The sequence below is a fragment of the Eptatretus burgeri genome, chromosome 15 (genome assembly GCF_056783735.1).
Source record: "Eptatretus burgeri isolate ZD-2024b chromosome 15, Ebu_testis_v1, whole genome shotgun sequence".
Classification (NCBI taxonomy): Eukaryota; Metazoa; Chordata; class Myxini; order Myxiniformes; family Myxinidae; genus Eptatretus; species Eptatretus burgeri.
In genome coordinates this window covers 15,374,820-15,392,319 of record NC_140975.1, presented here as the reverse complement: position 1 = coordinate 15,392,319, position 17,500 = coordinate 15,374,820, and the positions used below count along the sequence as shown (strand labels likewise).

General features: G+C 43.7%; 2 protein-coding genes across 7 annotated transcripts in view; one reads left to right on the top strand and one right to left on the bottom strand.

Moving 5' to 3' along the window:
• The window catches only part of LOC147011609 (uncharacterized), a 284,049-nt gene that overhangs the window by 195,186 nt on the left and 71,363 nt on the right, over positions 1–17,500 (bottom strand). The window lies entirely within an intron of this gene.
• LOC147011611 (uncharacterized) overlaps positions 1–17,500 on the top strand; it is a 108,224-nt gene that overhangs the window by 89,218 nt on the left and 1,506 nt on the right. For 4 of the 6 annotated variants that reach the window (XR_015051798.1, XR_015051797.1, XR_015051796.1 and 1 more), the window contains 2 exons: positions 7,585–7,708; positions 14,878–14,956. Coding sequence is in view for 1 of the 6 variants with exons in the window: in XM_085857518.1 (XP_085713644.1) it covers positions 5,420–5,478; positions 7,585–7,708; positions 14,878–14,934 (240 nt within the window). In the remaining 5 variants the exon portion in view is untranslated. Of the gene's footprint in view, positions 1–1,687; positions 1,753–5,419; positions 5,479–7,584; positions 7,709–14,877; positions 14,957–17,500 lie in introns of all 6 variants that reach the window. The other 2 variants (XR_015051799.1, XM_085857518.1) reach the window with 2 other exon arrangements.

Genomic DNA, 17,500 nt, shown 5'->3' with positions numbered 1-17,500 from the left:
TTGTCTAACTCCAACAAACACCTCCAGATCTGCAGCAACTGTACAATCATTATCACTCCTGTTTACAATCAGGTTATCTGGATAAATCTTGTGAAGCTGCTTAACAAAAAAATTACAGTTAACCACACAATATCATCTATATAACGACATGTATGAGATAATTTTTTAGTTCATCGTAATTTTTCCTCCTTCATAAGTTTCTGCATAAACGAAAATTCACAGAAAACAACAAAAATGTCCACTTGTAGGAGGCTGCAATTCCCATCCATGGGAATACCCTTAACCTGTTGAAACATTATCCCACAGAAAGACACAAAAGTATTATATTGAATTAAATTAACGGCATCCTCAAACTTCTGCGTATCAAAGTAATGAAAACTTGAGTATTTCGTTTCAGAAAAGAATGTTCCATCAAACCTGAGAAATAAAAACTTATTAAAAAAGTTAAAAACCTTGTCAATCACTTTGAAGAGTCAATCCCTCTCTAGTACTAAATCCAAATTTGTATATAAAGTTGAAAAATCAAAAACTTCAACTGACCTGATATTGAGGCATCTAATCTTATAGAAGAACTCTAAAGAAGAATAAATGCTCCAGAAAGTATTAATACCAGAATTCTTATCAATTGCTAAACAATATTTCCTGAACTGTTCCCTAACAACTTGCAAACCTGAGTTAACGATAACTGATAACTGTTAGGTAGAACACTGCCTGGCACCTGCTATAAACCTATTCTTGTATGGGTTCTTATGAAGTTGAGGTATCCAGAAAAGCTGAGGAATACAGAGATTTACCTCTACATTTAATACCGAAATTATAAACTAAAACTTCCTGATGCTCAGAGATAATATCTTGGAGTGACTTATGACAAGGAACATATGTTGTTGTTCGTCTTTCAGTTGCTCCCGTTCGGGGTCGCCACAGCGGATCATCCGTTATGACCCGCACACTGATTTGGCATAGGTTTTACGCCGGATGCCCTTCCGGACGCAACGCCGGTCGCCTCTTACGACACAGGGATAAGGATTGGGTTTCACCATGATTCCGAGCTGCCCTACACCCTCTCATAGCGCAGCCCAGCGCAGATTCCCGTCCTCAAGCGATCCTCCAACCCAAGCCTCCGAGTCGCCGGATTACAGGCACACGCCACTACGCCCGGTACAAGGAACATATGTGCTATTTCCTATTACAGTGAAAGTCACTGTATCAATGCCTAACTCTCTTAATAAAACCTCTACATAAAACTTTTTAGAAACCACAACAAAGTTATTAGCAGCCTTATCCACTGGAGCTATTATGTAGCCATCATGGAGATCCCGAAAGTCTTCACAAACACTCGGTTTGTTCAACTGAGTTGTCGACTGAGTCTTAATATGTCCCTTTGTCAAGGGGGTAGGATATGAGAGTGAAATTTGAAGGGGAAATGATGATAGAGCTGTGGGAGTTTGGGGTTACAGGAGGAGGGGAATGGGATGGCAACACTTGCAATCAGACACAAGTTCTTAACGACTTTCTTTCATCGTCACCTCGTCTGGTGAGAGGGTGCGACGGTGGTGAGTGAATGAGTGTGAAAGCACACGTGAGCTGGCATGTGAATGAACATGTCTATTTGTGGAAATATTCCAAAAACGTACATAATTCACTTGCATGCCTAACAATGAATATCAATGAACTCTTGTGCCCACAGATGTGCATGTTGACACTCACACATATGATCTACCACACCGTGTGTACAAAAAACACATTTACAAGGTGATGAAATGATGATAGTGTATATATATAGTTGCGGAAATGGCCCTTAGTGTGTTATTAAATATAGGATAAGCCCAGATTCCCCCTTAAATGCATGTTTAACCAGGTTGTTTGGTAATTGGACATTACATGTGTGTCGGGAGGTGTAGCAGGCTGTTCATTATTCATACAGTGGTGGTGTGCCGAGAGGTGGTTTTCTTCTTCTTCCTTCCCCTCTCCGAATTAGCCCTGCCCACCGCTCTGAGAGTGTCGGTCAGTGAGACGTGCCGGCAACCGATTGGACGAGGGCTGCTGCAGTCTCGAGCGATGGACCAATCACAGGTTCCCGGAGGCGGTCCATAAGGCCCGCCCAAAACAGGCGAAAAGAACTGGCTGCTTTCTGAGTCTGGATCTGTTTAGTCGGCTTCAAGAAAAGCGAGCGCCGGGAAGGCAAGGGTGAAACTGCCTGAGCGTCGAGTCGGGCGATCGGCTTTTCGTGGAGAGCGAGCGTCGGAAAGGCAGGGGTGGATCTGCCTGAGCGTCGAGTCGTGTGATCAGCAGTAGGAGGAACTGCATGAGGGCTTTTGCAATCGGCTTTCGTGAAAGAGGCAGGAGGAACTGCATGAGGGGAGTCGGCGATCGACCATTATGAGGAGGTCCTCGACAGGGTCATCCAGAGTCCAGTGGCGGAGCCTCTGACTGTCTTTTCTCCCGGCACAGCTCGACATGTTTTTCCATCCCGTCGATCTGCCTGTGGAGCCCAACACCCTGATTTGGCCTACTCTGGTGAACGGGCCAGGCCTGGATTTGTATGCTGGACCTTGTGAAAAGCCAGCTGGAGCACACCGCGGATCTTTCGCTCTTGCGCCGTCAACCTTACGGGGGCTGAACCCGCTGAGGCTGCATGCATGGGTGGTGCAACAAAAGGACGACACAGCTATTTTGCCACATGGCATGTTTGAGTTTGGGCGCTCAAATCCGTTGACATCGGCTTGTCACGAGCCGCATTCGTGCCTTTGACACTTTTCCTCTCGTCCATGAGGCATCACCAAGTACTCTGTGTCTTGTCTGCATGTTGTTGAAGGTTTATCTCGCTATGGTTCCCTTCAAAACCCGTAATCCGTAGCTCCCTAGTTAAGAGCGGGTTATAGATTGATTATAACATTGTCGTGAATGTTTTGCTTGTGTCGTATTCCTCGATGTGTCCCCAATAAATCTGGCTGATTCATATGAAAGTTGCCGCAATTGAGTTTATTCGTGCCGTGCTGAGGAACAATTCGCTCAATTTGTATATAAAACCCAAACAGGCTACGGACTGGCAGACTTCGCTCTGTCTCTGACAAATCCAGTCTGTAGCCGGGGTCTATTTCCCCAACTGGGAAGGCACAGGTGTATTTTGGTATCGTGATCCGAGGCGCGTAACCCGAGGCCTGTGCCGAGCCAGCCAGCGTTATAACCCTAGAGACGGCGGTGCTGATAAGTGACGCCGAATCTTCAACATTTGGCTGTCAAGAGTAGGGTGCGAATCCCGCCACCGCGCCAAATCCTTCACAATATATATTGTTGCGAATTCGCGCCCGCCGGCGTGCGAACGGCCACATAACTCGAATCACGGCACGTCGCCCACCGGATGGACAATTCTGTCGTGACCCTCTCGGACTAACGCCGGGAGCTAGTCACGGGTGGGTCTTTCGGCCTCACCACGATCGTGCCAATCGGCCCCCCGCGTGGGATAGGGTTGTTCGCCAAATTCGACCTACCTAAGTACCTACGCGGAGGGTAGACCGGGCGATCGCACCTCGCCGCAGGTCGACTCCGGACACGGGCCACTTAAGCGATCCGTTCCGTACTATCGGGATAACCGAGCGGTGTTATTGTCGGCCTCGACGGTTCCGATTAATTATCGGGCGTATTAAGCCCACTACCAACCCTTTACGTGAAACAAGATGGAGATTCAATTAAAGAAAAGACGAAGCGAAACGGGAAAACAGTTCAACATGATGCACATTTATTCCGCGGCACACAGAAAGCACACATATACAATTACAACAATTATGCACCTAAAGCAATTGCAACAAAAGAAACACAACAATGCCGAGATACTACCGACTACGCGAGCACACGGCAACACTTAAACAGTTTTACTTTACAGACGGCACCAACAACACATTTACTCAAAAGCAAAAGAAAAGGGCCACCCTCAAAGACAAGGGGGCAGACGGGGCCTGTGGGCCAATATTTGCGCGGGACCTGAAAGAGCGGTCAGGTCCGCGAGACCGGGTGGATCCTACCCGTGTCTTTGTGATGAGCCGCAAATGTGGTGGTGCGGCGGTGCCCCAACTTCGTGCTCCTTCGCGGGTTTTGTTGGCACTGCTTGGAGTGGGGTGGGAACGGGGCCCCCCTTTTCGCACTATCTCAGCGCGGGGGAAAAAGGGGGGGGGAATTCCTTGCCTTCCTTGCCTCGGACCCGAGCTCTTCGGTCTCTTCCCCAATTCTCCTCAGCCGACTGCAGCAAACCACCTGTACGCCCTCGCCTCCCGACTCCACTCCGCGCTCCAACCCGACTCTACCCCAAAACTCTCTTCGCCCTTCCAAGGCCGACTCCCCGCTCCTCCAAGGCCGACTCCGCTCAAACCGACTCTGCCCAAACCGACTCTGCCGCCGCCACACTCGGCCGCTGCCACACTCTGCTCTCCAAAACTGACTCTGCTCTCTTCCAAAACCGGTTCTCTGAGATTCGCCCCACGCTCGGCGCTTTATAGGCCGGCAGGAGAACCCATTTGAAAATTTCTGGATCAGAACGAGCTCGGGGGTGGAGCCACGCTCGCCCATTGGATGGAGAAAAAGGGGCGTGAGTCTCCCCTGATCCTCGAATTTGCATATCTCGATTCTACACCGACGCGCCTGTAGGCGGGGCCAAACCGCCCCGTGCTTGCTGATTGGACGGATCAGAAGTGGGCGTGTTGCATTCCTGATCCGAATTCTCCTCGGAAAGGCCGCATTTTGCACTCGCGGCTCAGCGCGCGTCCCGTACGAGCGCAGGACAGCCTGACGCTCGGTGCTCACAAGTGGTGCAGGAATGGCCACAGAAGGAGAGAGGTGAAGGTGGTGGAGGGTTTATGGTGGTGGTTTATGGCCATGGTGCCATTCGGAATGGGGGTGATGCGATGTTTGCGGGAGCGAGTTGTGAAGGTAAAGATCGTGGCTGTTGGCGTTGTTGTGAAGCGGCGTTGTGGTTGGTGGTTGTTGTGTGATGGCGGTTGAGACATGGTTGGTTCAAAATAAAGATAGAACAGAAAAACGGCTATCTCACAGGGTCGCAGCCCGAATGAATCACATTTATTCCCTCTAAACAACGGGTTTGGGCTAACTACACATGTACTTACAGAGATATCTCACCTACGGGACCTGAATGGTGGTTTGCGAATTTCTTCAACCCCAAGAATATACTATATATATATATATATATATATATATATATATATATATATATATATATATATATATATATATATATATATATATATATATAGCAGGGTATGCTTAAACATTGTAAGCAATAACGAACCACGTTTCCCCATTGTCTCAGGTCGATCACTTGCATTTAATATTTTTTTCATTTATTTATTTTCATTTATTTATATTTTCATTTATGAATGCTTTCTGACTATTTTGTGATTTTTGCCAGTGTATCGGCTTTGATGTCCTTTGGCACGCTAACCTTCAGCTTTCTACATTTCCCAGAAGGTACTGAACATTAATATCTGTCAGTCAGTCATTGGTTTGATTGAGCTTTATATATTAGTATTGATGGTTTTTAGCAACCTAATTTCTTGGTGTCACATAACAAACCACATAAAACTATAAGGGTACTCGGTAGAGCACATATCTCTGTCACACAATGCCTGATCCAGTCGAGCATATTGGGAAAAATAGTTTTTTGAGCCGGACAAAGGAGTTTGGAGTTGGAACAGAGATTGGAACTTGGAGTCAGGAATGGAAGTGGAACTTGGAGTGGAGCGGTTCGACAGAGAGGCAGGGAGATCGCTGAAGAACGGGCTCCTGGGCATGCTCACCACACATCTACTGACATACTTCTGAGTTGTATCTCGCTCACTCCATCGAAAACTCCGTAGCATTGGTGGAGTTCACCAATGGTCTTTTTCACGACCCCCCCATCATACTCCCGCACTTCACATTCTCGCATCTCCACATAAACCCATCTTGCTGACTCCCTCTGAATGCAACAGATTCAAAGCAGTCACCAACAGCCCTTTTAAGGACCTACATCACACTTTCGCACCCCACATGACGCACCTCAAATGTCACACCTCTTCACACACCAACGTCACCCACCCAGTTTGGTTCCGGGTGAGTCATCCGGCTGACGTTTGGATCAGGGATAGGTCACCTTCATACCCCACTGCTATTCCTCATTTGTCTGACAAACTTACGCTTCTTCTTCTTCTTCTTCTTCTTTTCCTAAATTGAATTTATCACCTAAGTTAATTAAGTTAAATTGTCGAAGGAGTTCTCCTGTGCATAGACAAGGCTTTTTTCACATGTAGCTTTTTTTGACTTGTAAATAATTCCATTCTTGAATTGTATTCTCTTTCAAACTGTCCAGTTTCATTTGATTAGACATAGTGCGCTGTATCAGGATTTCATCCGAGCCGGTTACAAGTAGTCAGAAGCTAATGCGTAATATATGGTAAAACTCGGACGTATCCTGTATCGGTTGCACATTGGGAAGCAGAGTACCCTTTCTGGGGGGTTTATTTTTCCGGGAAGGTAAAGCGGGATTTAGACGCTAGACTCTACCTAAATTAAATGTCTCAGAAGGCGTCTGTGGTTGTTCAACAACCTGTCTAACTGCGGAGTTATCTGCAGAGCCGGGGGCTTCAGGATCACTATCAGGGAAGTGGATTCAAGAACTCCCCTTGTAATCCACCCTTGGGTGAATCCGTAACAATATATTACACATGCATGCACACACACACACACACACACACACACACACACACACACACACACACACACACACACACACACACACACACACACACACACACACACACCAGAGGCCCATTGCAGCTAATGCCTGCAAACCAATCCCCTATAATGAATTTACTCAGCAACCTCTTCTGCCATTCCTCTCTGCACCTTTAAACATTTCCCTCACAGCCTCAATCCACTCCCACTTTTTCTCCTTATCCCACTGCCTTATTCACACCTTCACATACTTCTACTCAACCCAATCACCCATTTCACTCAACCCTTTCATCCACATCCACATATATCCCTTCTCTCACTCCCCCCTTTTTTTTAACCCCTTTCACCTACTTTCTTTTACTCCTTCAACCACTCCCATCTATTCGCTTCCTGACTCCCCCCTCGACACAACCCCCTTTACCCATTCATCTACTTCCCCATACCTTTTCACCAACTTCCTCCTTTACCCACTTCCCCCTCTATTCATTCACTTCCCCATATTTGTTTTATCATCCCTGAGTCTACTTCAAATTTTGCTTTCATCTATAGAATACACATGTATTCAGAGACACGTCGGATTTTCCCCAGACAGATATTTATTTCGTTTATATGAGATAGAATGTCTACCTTTTTGTGCAGTGGGACTTCAGAAGGGATGTGCGGTGTGAGCTACAATGTTCGGGTTCTCTTTAATCCCCCCTGTCTATCAGTCCATCCTTTGATCCTTCTATGGCTCCACCTGCCCATCCATCGTCGGTCGCTCACCAAGTTCACCTTTCAAATCAATAATAGGATAATTAACATGGCAGCTGTGGTTCAATGGGAGGCTGACATCATGTGCATGTCTTGTGCCTTCAACAGGAGCGTCACCGTGTGTTCCACGAACAACAAATCCTCTCCAAGTGGTTGGGAAGAACAGATCGCATTTGACCTCCATAGCGACAGGATGTGGAAACCGAGAGTATTGAGGGAGGTGGCTGAGCAGGTATGCGAGATGTTAACGGATATTTTCAATAGCTCACTGGAGTCAGGACAGGTACCGGAGGAATGGAGAGTAGCAAATGTAACACCATTATTTATGAAAGGATCCAGAGAAGAATTGGGAAACTACAGACCTGTTAGTTTGACTTCACTTGTGGGGAAGGTGTTGGAGACATTAATTAAAGACCGGATGAGGAACCATTTAAACAAATACAAACTAATTAAAGGTAGTCAGCATGGGTTTACCAAAGGTAGTTCCTGTTTAACAAATCTTTCAGAGTTCTTTGAAGCAGTCTCATTGGGTGGATGAGGGAAAGGCAGTGGACATAGTATATCTTGACTTTAAGGCATTAGATAAGGTACTGCATTGGAGGTTGTTAGCCAAAGTGAGGTCTTGTGGAGTGGCTGGTCGGGTAGCTAATTGGATTGCAAACTGGCTTCGTGATAGGAAGGAAAGAGTGGGTGTGAGTGGGAGGATGTCAGTAGCGGGGTACCTCAGGGATCAGCCGAGTCATACGCCGAGTACGTCGTAAAATTTTGAACATGTTTAAAATTTCTTGACGTACTCTACTTACTACGACGTATGATAGCGTACTTTAGCGTTCTACTCACGTATACCAAACTTACTCATACCGTATTTGACATGCCCCAACGTTTTAGACACATTTTTCTTAGGTCGGCATACGCTGGCAAGATCGCCAAGGTGTGACCGCGATGTTGACACTTCCATTTCTACGGCAGTTATGATTCGAATCGTTGTGCATCAGCCTTTTAATAGGCTACGTCACGACATCGTCGGCGATGCGTGCAACGAGCTATGCCTAAGTTAGACTATCGTTGGGCATCAGTTGTGTAGGCCGACAACAGGTTCAGCATTCGTTGGTATAAGTTATCTATAACACAACGAAACGTTCTGTGTCCGTTACCAATGCGTTATACATAAGACCAAGTCGCTATGAATACGTCCGAATCTTAAAAAAAAAACATCAAAAGTTCAACGTAAGCCAGCGTTTTACATACATTTTAATACGTTGCCATCGCTGGCTAAAACGTCAAGGTGTGACCGGGCCTTAAGCAACTATATCCATAGGACCCATAGCAAAGTATACATTTTCTGAAAGCACAGACACGGGCATTGTATAACTTTAAGATTGTTTATCTTGTTAAAACTGAGTTCAATTTCTAAGCTTTCTCCTCATTTAGGACCACAGTGTACACAGTACCATGCTACAAGCCTTTTAGGTTGTATAAGGAGGGGATTAATTATATAAATCAAAAGAGGTGGTGTTAACATTGTACAGGAATTTAGTGAGGGCCACATCTAGAATATCGTGTGCAGTTTTAGTTACCACAGTTCCGGAAGGACATAGATACCAGAGAGAAGGTTTAGCGTCGGGCTACGAGATTGATTCCGGGCCTAGCTCGACTCAGCTATGAGGAGCAGTTGAAGGAGACAGGGCTTTATTCACTAGAAGGGAGGCGGTTGTGAGGAGATATGATAGAGACGTTTAAGATAATGAAAGGTATCAATAAAATAAGTGCAGATTAATTATTCGACAGAGCAGACAGTAATAGGACCAGGGGCCATAGCCTGAGAGTAAAGAAGAGGAGAGTTAAGACAGTTGTAAGGCAGGGGACTTTCACTCAGAGAGTAGTTGATGCATGGAATGGTCTCCCTGTCAAGGTAGTGGCAGCAGAAAAAGTACATAAGTTTAAATTAAAATTAGATAGGTACCTGGAAGTTATGGAGATACAGGGGTGTGGGGATGTTGATCGGACTTTTCAGTAGTTTGAGTATTGATGGGTGATTGTGTATGGAGTGCTGTTGGTGGGGGTCTTGTTAAGGGGGGTTATGTGGTTGATGTGTGTTTTTAACCAAGCCCATGCCCCCTCTCCGATGGGAGGGAAAAAAAATGACAACAAAAAAATACAAAATGTTTTTTTCTTTCATTAATTAAAAACTTTTTTGTTGCATTTTCCTTGGATCTTGGGTTGGGTGGTGTTCGTGCCGGCATGATGGGCTGAATGGCCTCCACCTGTGTTGGATTTCCTTTGTTGTTTCCTTGTTGATTACAGGTAAAGACAGATTATTGATTTGTCTTTACATACTTTCACAAGGCAGTGATACTTATTGGTTCCAACCTTTTGATATTTGATGATCCTTTCAACAGTCGCTTTGGTTGTTTTCCACTGGATGGGAAACTTATAGGGAGGGCATGGCAATTGTGAATATGACAGGTTCGAAGATGTATTTGGCTTGATATAGCACCAAAATGGTGGCCATCTGATTCTTCAGGTTACAATCATGGGTGGAGTCAGGCCAGCTCTCCAACGAATGGGGGGAAAGGAGTGTGAAACACGGACCAATGATCAATCATAATATATGTATATACCAGCAGGTACAACCATGGGAAACCCACGGGCAAGTATATGTAGGACATTTGGATATCTGAGATAGACGCCACGTGTAAAGTTTTACAAAATATGTACTGCCAATTCATTAGATCCAGAAATTATGTCATCTACACAATTTATTCACTTCACATAATATGTGAATACATGTCCATGCACATGTGTAATATAGTTTGTGATGTAAACCCATGGAACCTGAGAGTATATGATTGCTGGGACCTGCAGAACATCCAATACGGTTTGTAATGAGAAACCAGATCCACATACAGTTTGTAATGTGAACCCAGATCCACATACAGTTTGTAATGTGAACCCAGATCCACATACAGTTTGTAATGTGAGCCTAGATCCACATCGAGTTTGTAATGTGAACCCAGAAACACATAGAGTTTGTAATGTGAACCCAGATCCACATACAGTTTGTAATGTGAACCCAGATCCACATACAGTTTGTAATGTGAACCCAGATCCACATACAGTTTGTAATGTGAACCCAGATCCACATACAGTTTGTAATGCAAACCCAGATCCACATACTGTTTGTAAGATGAATCCAGATCCACATACAGTTTGTAATGTGAACCCAGATCCACATCGAGTTTGTAATGTGAACCCAGAAACACATACAGTTTGTAATATGAACCCAGATCCACATACAGTTTGTAATGTGAACCCAGATCCACATACAGTTTGTAACGCAAACCCAGATCCACATACTGTTTGTAAGATGAATCCAGATCCACATACAGTTTGTAATGTGAACCCAGATAAACATACTGTTTGTAATGTGAACCCAGATCCACATACAGTTTGTAATGTGAACCCAGATCCACATACAGTTTGTACTGTAAACACAGATCCACATACAGTTTGTACTGTAAACCCAGATCCACATACAGTTTTGTACTGTGAACCCAGATCCACATACAGTTTGTACTGTGAACCCAGATCCACATACAGTTTGTAATGTGATCCCAGATCCACATACAGTTTGTACTGTGAACCCAGATCCACATAAGTTTGTAATGTGAACCCAGATCCACATACAGTTTGTAATGTGAATCCAAATCCACATACAGTTTGTAATGTGAATCCAGATCCACATACAGTTTGTAATGTGAATCCAGATCCACATACAGGTTTTAATGTGAACCCAGATCCACATAGAGTTTGTAATTTGAATCCAAATCCACATACAGGTTGTAATGTGAACCCAGTTCCGCATACTGATCCACAGATCATGGCTGACCATTCAAGATTGTGGGATTTGTTGTGGCCACAAAAGTAGTAGTACTACATCGGTGATCATTAAAACATCAGACTTAAACATTTTTTCAATGCACAAAGTTTATCAATATTTTATCCGTCGGCAGTTATATTACACCAGGTGTCCCATCGTCATTGTGGACGCTAAAAATCCCAAAATCTATCATTTTAAAGATAGACCTTTTGTATGTGTCAGTGCCAGTACCAGTGACAAACCCAAATTCCATTAGTATGTTGAGCTTCGGTATGACCACTTTGCCCATTATGATGTCATGCTTTTAACTAACTTTGTACATCTCAAGATTCTCAGACATTAACTCCTACCTTCCCCCAAATCCTTTTTTTTTTCTTCATCTAAACAAAATAAAGAGAAAATCCTCATCATTATCTGTTCCCTTCTTGATTGAAATGGCTTCTTTGGTTTCATTCCTTTAAGCTAATTTGATGTCCGAAAGAATCGCAGTCGAAGATCTTCCTTCAATCGCCGAGCTCACATCAGAGCTACGGCACCAACAGCGAGAGAGAAAAGCTCACCAGAAGCTCATAATTAGGCAGAGGCCTTTACAACCCCTGTGGCCTTCCGTTCATGGAACACGGACCTGGCTTACAAGCCGAGGACAAAGCCAGGGCGACCTCACCTCCTCCCACCCTCGATGTGAGACAAGCATTATATTCACTGTGAAGGTTCTCAACCCGCCTAGGGGAGTCCATTTCCAAACAAGTCCGACACCACTAATTGGTCAGGCGTACAAACTCACCCGCCCACTTTGGGCCATGGCTATGCCGAAGGATTTGTTGTCAGGGTTACAGTGGAGAAGGTGATGATGCGAGTTTCCCTGCTAAGTTTGAAGTGTTCGATTTTTCATGTATCGCTAAGTTATAACACTGAAACGTTATACCCATTTTGTATTCACTAATGTTGTCCATCTGTTATAACCAAATATAGTTGTTTTTCGAAAAGAGGATGAAATAAAACTTTTGAAAAGAGGAGGCCACATGTTGAGTGATGGTTTCATGTTGGGTTTTTATTGGCCTGCCTTCGTTGAGTGCTGATTGAGCAGCACCCGGCAATGGAGCAGTGATCCATCCAGGGTCAACTATTAGGTATGGAAATTTTATCGACCAAGTCACGGACAACCTGATATACCAATTTAGTCAATTCAGGCATTTTTTTCGAAGGTACACAGCAACGACAACATATTTGAGTCCTGGGGCATCAACGTGGCCAGTGTGGAGTGAACAAGGTGGAAGCTGAGCTGATCAACATCCCAAATGCAGAGAAGAAAATTTTGATTTATTCTGCAAGGCCTGTAGTTGAGCGTTCATCTTGGAGATGCTATTTGTTGGTGGAAGACACCGACCGATGACAGCAAGAGAAAGTTATTCTTTCTTTCGAAATGGAAGGCAGTCATCATGGAAGGACTCTCAGAGGAGGTGAATTGGTACATCACGGCAGAGTTGCAGTAATTCAACCGATACATATTTAAGATCCATTGGCAGAGGAGGACAATGAGCAGCAGTTTCTACTAAACCTCTTTCGGGAAGAATGTCGTGCGAGTCATTGCCAGTGAGATGTTTAACAACGCCATCGGACATGAAGCAATAAACTTTGCTTTCATTTGATTCTTCAAACCCCAAGCAATTCATCATGTCCACGGTGGACGTTTACACGGCAAGAGTTATTGCCCTGGACACGATCTTTTAAAATATGTGTTTACATTGTCATCTTACAGCCATTTGGTGTTTAACATCGAGCTAAAGCAGCAAATAATTGCAAATGGGGTAACATACCTAATATGCATCCAGTGCAAGAAAAACTTTCATGACCTACCTTGGAGAATCCTTATAATAACTGACAAGAGTTCTCCCAATGTTGTTTATTCTTTTATAAATGCTTTATTTTGACCTTTTCCCTTTTTGTTTCTTTCACATCGTTGTGGCATTGCATTATGATTTCTTCTTGGATCAGAACGCAGCCCCCTCCTCCCCCCACCACCATCACAACCTTGTTATGCCTTCGCTGACGAGTTCGCCGGAGGTATTATGTTTTTGGGGTTGTACTTCAATCCATTCGTACGTCCGTGCTAATTTTCTCTGTTTTCTCTGCAACCGCTTATCCAATTGACACGAATTTTTCACCATAGGAGCGAATACTCATGGAGAATGTTTTAATTATGACGTCATAGGTCATGTGGCGTGGCAGTCCCATTGAAAACTGGAGTGGGAGCACTCCAGTTTTCAATGTGGGTAGAGTGGAGTGGGTAGAGTGCAAAACCTCTGCCGCCAATACTGCTGGGTCACTTAAGTGAACCTGATATCCTATTCATTGGAGGTCAAAACGGATCAGACTCTACTGAACCACGATTGAATAAACTAAACTAGATCGACGCGCATAGAGAAATGCCAAAAAAAAAATCGAAATTTTTTTGAAAAAAAAAGTTGCAAAATTTTGTTTTTTTTTTCTCTCACAATTTTTTTTGGTGGGGGGGGGTTGCAAATCACTTAAGACATGTAGAAATGCAAAAAAAAAAATTCAAATATTTTTCAAATAAAATCGAAATTTTTTTGAAAAAAAGTTGCAAAATTGTTTTTTTTTTCTCTAACAATTTTTTTTTGGGTTGGAAATCACTTAAAACATGTAGAAATGCAAAAACAAAAATTCAAATATTTTTTCAAAATGGCCGCCATTGCGGCCATATTGGACTTTGGACCAAGTCCAAAATCTAATGGCATGATCCTTGGACCATACCTAATCCCCCCACCAGTCGAAATCCGTCGAGGAGTTTTTCCGTAATACTGTTCACAAACAAACAAACAAACAAACAGACAGGGGTGAAAACAGTAACCTCCGTCCATCTTCGATGGCGGAGGTTAAAAATGGAAAAAGTTTGCACCTCTATCTCAGAAACCACTCCATGCAAAAAAAAAAAAATAGTGGCAATACCCCTTGGCACTCACCTAGTGGAATAATGATACTGAGGAGTAAGTCAACGTGGAAAGGAATCAAGAAAATGAACCAATGTTAAAGCAAATATCCATTTTGGAGGGCAACCCACCCACCCACCCACCCCCTTCCCGTAGACTATCTTAGTTCCCGATTTTTAAAAAATGGTGTGAACAAACTTTGGTACATCATGGGTGATGAAGGTTGTGTTTAAGTTTCATTGAAATTGTGTGCGTAGTTTCACAGAAGAAAGAAAATACATATTTTGTGGGGACCCCCTCCCCACCCCACCCCACCCCTTACATCCCTGATGACACAGATTTTTTCTAATGTCATGAACAAACTTTCATACATTATGGGTGATGATGCTTTTGGTCAAGTTTCATCAGAATTGCATGTGTAGTTTCTGAGAAGAAAGCAAATACCTATTTTAGGGGGCAACCTCCGTAGAACCCCTTCGAGGCTGACTTTTTAAATGCCATGAAGAAACTTTCGTACATCACAGGTGATAGAGGTTGTGGTAAAGTTTCATCGAAATTGTGTGTGTGTAGTTTCAGAGAAGAAGCTGCAAGTATATGTGGACGGATGGACGACGCGCCATCCCATAAGTTCCCTGGAATTACGTTCCAGGTGAGCTAAAAATGAAACTTGGCATGTATGAAATACTCCCCTTGGAAAACAAGTGTTTTTTTTTTGATGATATCATAGTTGGCTTTGTTATGACGTCATAATTGCATACATCGAATACCTCAACCGATTAATTAGTATGAAAAAAATTAGTATGAAAAAAATGAAAAAACACCTGTTTAACATCTATCCGATGGACTGCATACACATTGGTGAATCACCCTGCTTGTAAAACACCGGGATGACCATTTCTAGCTGGTTCGGAATTCAAACTCAGGCTAGACAGCTTAGGGTTATCGGGTGGCATACTTATCAGCATGCTTATCGGGTGAGTGTGGATACCTCTCATCGGGTGTAGATCCTGCCCTCCATGCGGGGATAACCAGCATCGCAAGTTGGCATGAGTGTGCGACGTGGCATGCTTATCAGGTGAGTGTGTGTACCTCCAGGCCATCCCGTCAGTCCGCATGAATAACTCATTTAACGTGTTAAGTAAGATTGTGTAAAAGAAGGTGTGTCACTGGTGGGAAACCTCCAATTCCATGGGGTTTTTTTGTCTTTTTCTACGGCCTTTGAAACTTTTATTTTCTTTCAATTTAACTACATATTTGAACACTGCGGAGTACAAATCGTCTTGTTTGCACTTCCAAAAACCTTCAGTTTACTTGTACTTGCTCAAAATTTTATGTTGGCTCGACCAATCAAATTTTCCGCGTGCTCTGAGGTCGGAGTAACAGCGAGATTCAGACAAAATGGCGGTGTCAAGTGATGCAACCACAGAACTATCTTCCTCCAAAAGATGTTTGTTTAGTGTATCTTTTTTCTCAAAGAACGTTCCAGAATTGTCAGTTTCTCTGAGAAGAGTTGGCAGAGGAGTCAGCTCTCGACTGTTCCCTTTGACCTGTGGGCTTCACATGGTTGCCATTGCGCATGTTATCCAAAGTTCATGGACAAAGCTAATATAGATTATGCTCAGAAATGCAAAGCAAAAGTTGAAAAGCCCCTTCCAATTTCCTTTTTCTCAAGACTGTGCAGGTAAAGTGTTCTCTGAACTCTTTAGTTGGATTTTCTTTTCACGTCTCGTTCAAAGACAACAGGAAAAATGTGACGTGGCATGCTTATCGGGTACAATGAGGTAGACGAGTTGTAGAAGGAATGCAAAAAAATTGGATGATAATGTCGAACAGCTTTAATTAATTAATTTATTTGAACAATCTGTCGCTTCTGATGAAACGTGATCACAAACGTGTTTTTATATGAACTAGCATATAAGACCCGTCGCTTTGCTGATGGGAATACCAAACTTTGCTGCGATGGCTAATCTATCTATGGGGCAGGAACAAAAAAGGATTCCTGGGAGATCCTGTCCTTCATGCGGGGATAACCAGCATCGCAAGTTGGCGTTTGCAGTTTCGCTGCACATGTGCCCATTATCTAATACATAAACCTTCTTCTTTTTCTTTTTCTTTTTTTTTGCATCACAAACCATCCTGGGAGCTCCCTGAATCCACTGTCGTTGGTTTCATTGAAATCCGTTAATCCGTTCTGAAGTTATAGCATGCCAAACAGACAGTCAGACAGACATGGCTCCTTTTAGAATGTCGATGTTCGATATTTTATAATGTCGATATACAAACACATGAGCGACTGATTGGTCGGATGGGCACACACAATGTCACTTTGATAAAAATGCCTTAATCAACTAAAAGATCTCCACTCTCCTCCATAAAACCTTTTCTTGACTCTTCTATCTTCTTCACCGCTCAGTGAACTCTGACTTTTGCTCAGCTCAAGCAGGGTTACAACATTGCACGCATTGGAAGGAACGTCAAGCCTTGTATGCGCAGTCTCCATTTTCGCAAACAACAAACCTGGAAGTAGACCTTTCTCAAATCATCTTTGGGAACAACGGATGAAATCAACAGGACATTGATTGCGGTATGCTAACTGCCGTGGGAAGCAAGAAAAATCTGACGTTTCGGGCATTAACCCTTCCTCTTCACATTAACCCTTCGTCCAGTTGATTTCATTCATTGTTCTACATGCCCACCAATGCACATCGACACTCGCCTTCATGATTGAGACTAAATTTTCCATTCGTACTGTTAATTGGCATCAAAAACACCATGGCATATTTTGAGGCCGACCAACGAAGTGAAACACCAGGGTAACAGTTTAGAGCTGGGTCGGGATTCAAATCCAGGCTTGATAGCTCTGGGTGGAGTGCGCATACCTCGAGGGCCTCGGCCATCCTGCCAACCAAGAAGTACATTGGTAGACAATGGACAAATCAACACGGTATATGAGGTTTGAACTTGTACCAAGTTCCAAGAGCCAAAGTGTGACCTCGAAGACCTCAGCAATACCTTATCATTGTGACGTATGCCTTGCTTGAATATCCCCACAAATGTCACAGCCTCATCACGAGCTTAAGTGTTATTTATTTGGAAGACAAATATTTTCTCATTCACCTTGCAAATGTTCAAACCTCAAAAAAACCCATCTATCCATACCAATCAAAGGCAGCATGTGTGTGTGTGTGTGTGT